Below are 4,520 nucleotides of genomic sequence, written 5' to 3' on the forward strand. Positions count from 1 at the left end.
TAATACTCCTTAGGTGGACTAAAGATAAAATATGTTGGAAAACATAAATCCTGAAAATATTTGTACTCTCTCTTTCATTCACCAATCATTACTTATTCGTTATAATAGTATACAACACTTCTAATGTCCGACTAAATAATGAGAAAGCATAAAATGAAATGATTTTTACATTAACTTACGGTTGAACTTTTAATTTTTTGAGTTCATCGGACTGCAGTTTTCTGCAGTCTTCATTTCTGACTTTCATGGGAGCTTCATTTACGATATTGGTTTCGGTTATTCCAGGACAAATAGTCAGAACTCGTGTTTTTGTTGTTTGGTACTGCTCCTTAGAACCGATAGCCTGACTGAATCCGATAACGAAAAATTTAGTACCAGAATATACTGGGCATGATAAAACAGGGTCCAGGCCGAACAGCGAGGCTATATTTACGACAATTCCTTCATGGCCACTTTTATATTTTGGAAAATATTCTTCTATTGCAAGAAATGTTCCATGCACTATAGCATCCTGAAAAATTGATTTTCTGAATATTTAGCCCATGCATTATGTACAAATATATTGGATTTTCCATTGTGGCGGACAATAATTAAACAACTTTTTGTTTTCAGTTACGTTTCGGTTTATTCAATCATCTTCAGACCAAAAAAAATTGTTTTTTTCTTATAGTTCTACTAGGTTAGGTACTATACATTTGTTGGTAAAATATAACTGATAGTCAAAGAACATACCCTTTAAAACGTTACTGCTTGTACACAGATTTTAACTTAACATTAAACATTCTTTCATGTTGAACTACTGTATACTGATTCTGAATGTTTAGATAAAGCAGTAACCCTCCATCTGGTTTATGGTCTCTGACCATTCGTTTACATTTACAAGTAACCTAAACGTGTAGGAGCATAAATGAACATTTATTGAATCAAAAAAGTCCTGCAGAGAATATTTTCCAAAAAAGTTACAGGACACCCACTGAGTACAGGATCCATATGTAAATAAGAATTTAATCGATATTAAAAATTCATTCTCTCTAAAGTAAAAATTCGAATCAACTAATTTAATTTTGAATGACTTTTGTATGTTGAATACCTGAAACGATTATCACGGTTCCTGTTTCGGATTGTACCAACTTACACTTACAGATTACAGACGAGTTTCAGTTTTGTGGTTGTGCACATTAAATACGTGCAATAAATATTTTAAATTCAAAATTTATGTTTAAAATTTCAACATGTACACACTCAGTTCTGTCAGTTTACTTTTTTGTTGAGATGGGTTCCGCAAAAAGGGTGGGTCTTAAATGATTTCATAGTAAAAAATAATAGGAACCGCTACGCTAGTGTACTTGCTTTCTCTGATGTGTACTGTACACATTACTCAGACGTTTCAGCCAGATGATAAACAAAATCATTTTAAAAACTATCATAACACTTGTAAAGCAAATATGTAACTAGACAATTTTTGTAAATTGAAATAGTTAAATTACCTTTAATTTTCACTATGGAGAAGCCAATTCAAATGTAGTGACCAATTTGACAGGTGACAACATACTTTATATTATGAAGATAGTATTATGAATCAAAAAATTACCTTCACAACTTCTGGACCTGTAACGAAAAGGTAGGACGTATCCTCTACCATGAAAATGAAGTCTGTCATCGCTGGTGAATACACTGCACCTCCAGCACATGGACCCATAATAACAGAAATCTGAAATAAAGCAGATTTATTCTATACTATCAGGCAACCAAATAAGTTCGTACGCTTCTTGATATTAAAACATAAATATTTATTAAAAAAACTATTACAATTGTATCATTAAAGTAATAACCATTACTTCAACTTTTTGCCAACGTGACACCAATTTTTGTATGTCAGTATTGTAGAACTCCATGGATTTTAAATTAAAAAATTTTTGTTCCGCATTTATTTCATCATCCCGAATATTGAACTGCCTATGCACTGTGTGGTTGTCAAAAAAGGTGGTAATCACTTGGCAGAAAAATTTAAAACCAGGTTCACAAATTTCTGCCCGGTGGGAATATCTTTCGATTGATTAACAAAAAGGTTATTTTTAAATGAGCGTTTATTTTACTCGTTGAAGCTGTTAGCTGATGATAACAGTGATGCTTTGACTCGCTTTCAAAAACTCATAATAGACAATTCCGATTGTTGTTAATCAGACAAATAATATAATCTTGTTTTGATGCAAGGAAGCTCTGGGAGTGTGTGAAACCAAATGACACTTCCTTCAGCTTTCGAATGGTCTACCATAAGTGTTTTCCGAGCCAAAATGCATATCTCGCATACCAAGTGTTACTTGTGGACCCAATTCTGTTAGGTTTAATGGGGGTCACAAGGTATGGCTATATCAAGGCAAAAGGGACGCTGCCCGAAACTACAACAAGTTTGGGATCGTTAATATAATCGGGACGATCAGTCGTAGAGGGCGAGATGTTTAACTGGCGCTGCGAACAGGATACAAAGTAGCTCTTTCAGCATCAAATTGGGTAACCACCATTGTTCACCAAAACCGTTAACTGCATTTTTCGAGGTATCAATCTCTAATCTAATCTGGTCATACAATTTAAGACACCGCTACATCGAAATCTCACTTCGACGTAATCACCAAAGTAAGGAAACACCTGCTGTTCTCTTTTCTAAGGAATTACCAATCTTCCAAGGGATTAATGAAGAAGAATAAGGTCCTATTTATCCATTTAACTAGCTTAAAAACAAAAATTTATAACTAATCGTGAACTGTTAAACGCTCTAAAGGAAATCAAAATGACTCTCACTACAGAACAATTCTAATTTTAATACCGATAAACAATCGCTATTCTTTATCGATATTAAAAATTTAAACAATTTGAATTAAAACCATTAATTTATCTCTATTACACCTCTTATATTTCTACTATTAATTATGTTAATAATAATTGTATTTGCAGCATATATATTGTTTAAAGGTATTTATATTTTAAGTATAAGATATGGCAAAACAGAAAAAACAGAAATACCTCAACATCAATATATTCATCTAAGTGGGAAAGAATTAAGTGATCTCTAAGTTACCATCAACTTGTCACGTATTCCTACGTGACCTAATCAGGTAACTTAATGATAAAAAGGAAATACCTTTCTTTGCNATTATGGTGCAACACTTATAATTGTATTTGCAGCATATATATTGTTTAAAGGTATTTATATTTTAAGTATAAGATATGGCAAAACAGAAAAAACAGAAATACCTCAACATCAATATATTCATCTAAGTGGGAAAGAATTAAGTGATCTCTAAGTTACCATCAACTTGTCACGTATTCCTACGTGACCTAATCAGGTAACTTAATGATAAAAAGGAAATACCTTTCTTTGCCGTCGAAAATGCATAGTGTAGCGAGCGCGAGTGTGTTTGTGTGCGATCGGGCACACGTGTGTGTTAACGGCTTATCGATTCGCGGACTAGCCGCGGGCGCCTTTCTTTATGTGCGCCGTATTTGTAAATGTGTATGTCGTGCTTGCGTTCTGGAAGAGCAGTTAAACAGTTCAAAGAAAATGTAAACTATCCGGACGTTTTCCAGAAGGTCCTCGAAAGTAAACAAAAGAGTATTTAAAGGAAGAGACGATCGCCGGTAAGAGGAGAAATAAATTGACCGTTGCAGAAGTGAATCGAGATATAAATGGACAGTGATAGCAGTGAAATAAATAGCGCAGTGAATAGTGATATATCAACGGTAGTATAACTAAATAGAATAATTCATAACCTAAGTAGTAATAATTTAATAGTGTTTTTAACTTCTTTAATAATTAGTGTAAATAAATAGTTTTGTCTTCATCAGTCTTAAAAGTTAATTTTGTTAAACCCAGGAACATTACAATAGTATGAAATACCTGTGGTATTACTCCAGATGCCAAAACATTTCTCTGAAATATATCAGCATAACCAGCCAAGGAATCAACTCCTTCTTGTATTCTTGCCCCTCCAGAATCGTTCAATCCAACAACAGGCGCTCCAACCAACATTGCTTGATCCATTACCTTACATATTTTTTTAGCGTGGGTAGTTGATAAACTCCCACCAAACACTGTAAAGTCTTGACTAAAAATGTATACCAGTCGTCCATTGACTAAGCCATGGCCCGTTACTACCGAATCGGAAGGAAACTGTAATAAAAACGTAAGGTAATCTATATCAACAATGGTATTGTAGTAGTAAATAATAAAAACTTTTGTATACTTATTGATTGTAAGTTTATTGCATGAATGATTTTGATAACAATTATTTTAACCGTTCTTATTTCAAGTTGTTTTTACCCATCGATAGTTTCTGTAGAGGCTGGTTGATATGACCTATTCAGAGTTATGATAAATATTTATTGTTATCCCCTAGTGGTTCTCTTGGAAAAAAGAAAACGTCATGTGGGTCTGTTGTCTCCTTAAGCCAGAGGTCTTTATTCTTACTGGAATTGTTATTTTGATCTCTTCGGTAGTTTGTAAAATATTATCTATTGATATA

The 4,520-nt window shown here is 33.3% G+C and overlaps 1 protein-coding gene across 1 annotated transcript in view; it reads right to left on the reverse strand.

Moving 5' to 3' along the window:
* LOC108738708 (propionyl-CoA carboxylase beta chain, mitochondrial-like) overlaps positions 1 to 4,520 on the reverse strand; it is a 36,064-nt gene that overhangs the window by 9,198 nt on the left and 22,346 nt on the right. The window contains 2 exon segments of the mRNA XM_025975367.1: positions 1,592 to 1,711; positions 3,896 to 3,977. Coding sequence (XP_025831152.1) covers positions 1,592 to 1,711; positions 3,896 to 3,977 — 202 coding nt within the window.

This window comes from Agrilus planipennis, unplaced genomic scaffold (genome assembly GCF_000699045.2).
Source record: "Agrilus planipennis isolate EAB-ADULT unplaced genomic scaffold, Apla_2.0 scaffold207, whole genome shotgun sequence".
Lineage (NCBI taxonomy): Eukaryota > Metazoa > Arthropoda > Insecta > Coleoptera > Buprestidae > Agrilus > Agrilus planipennis.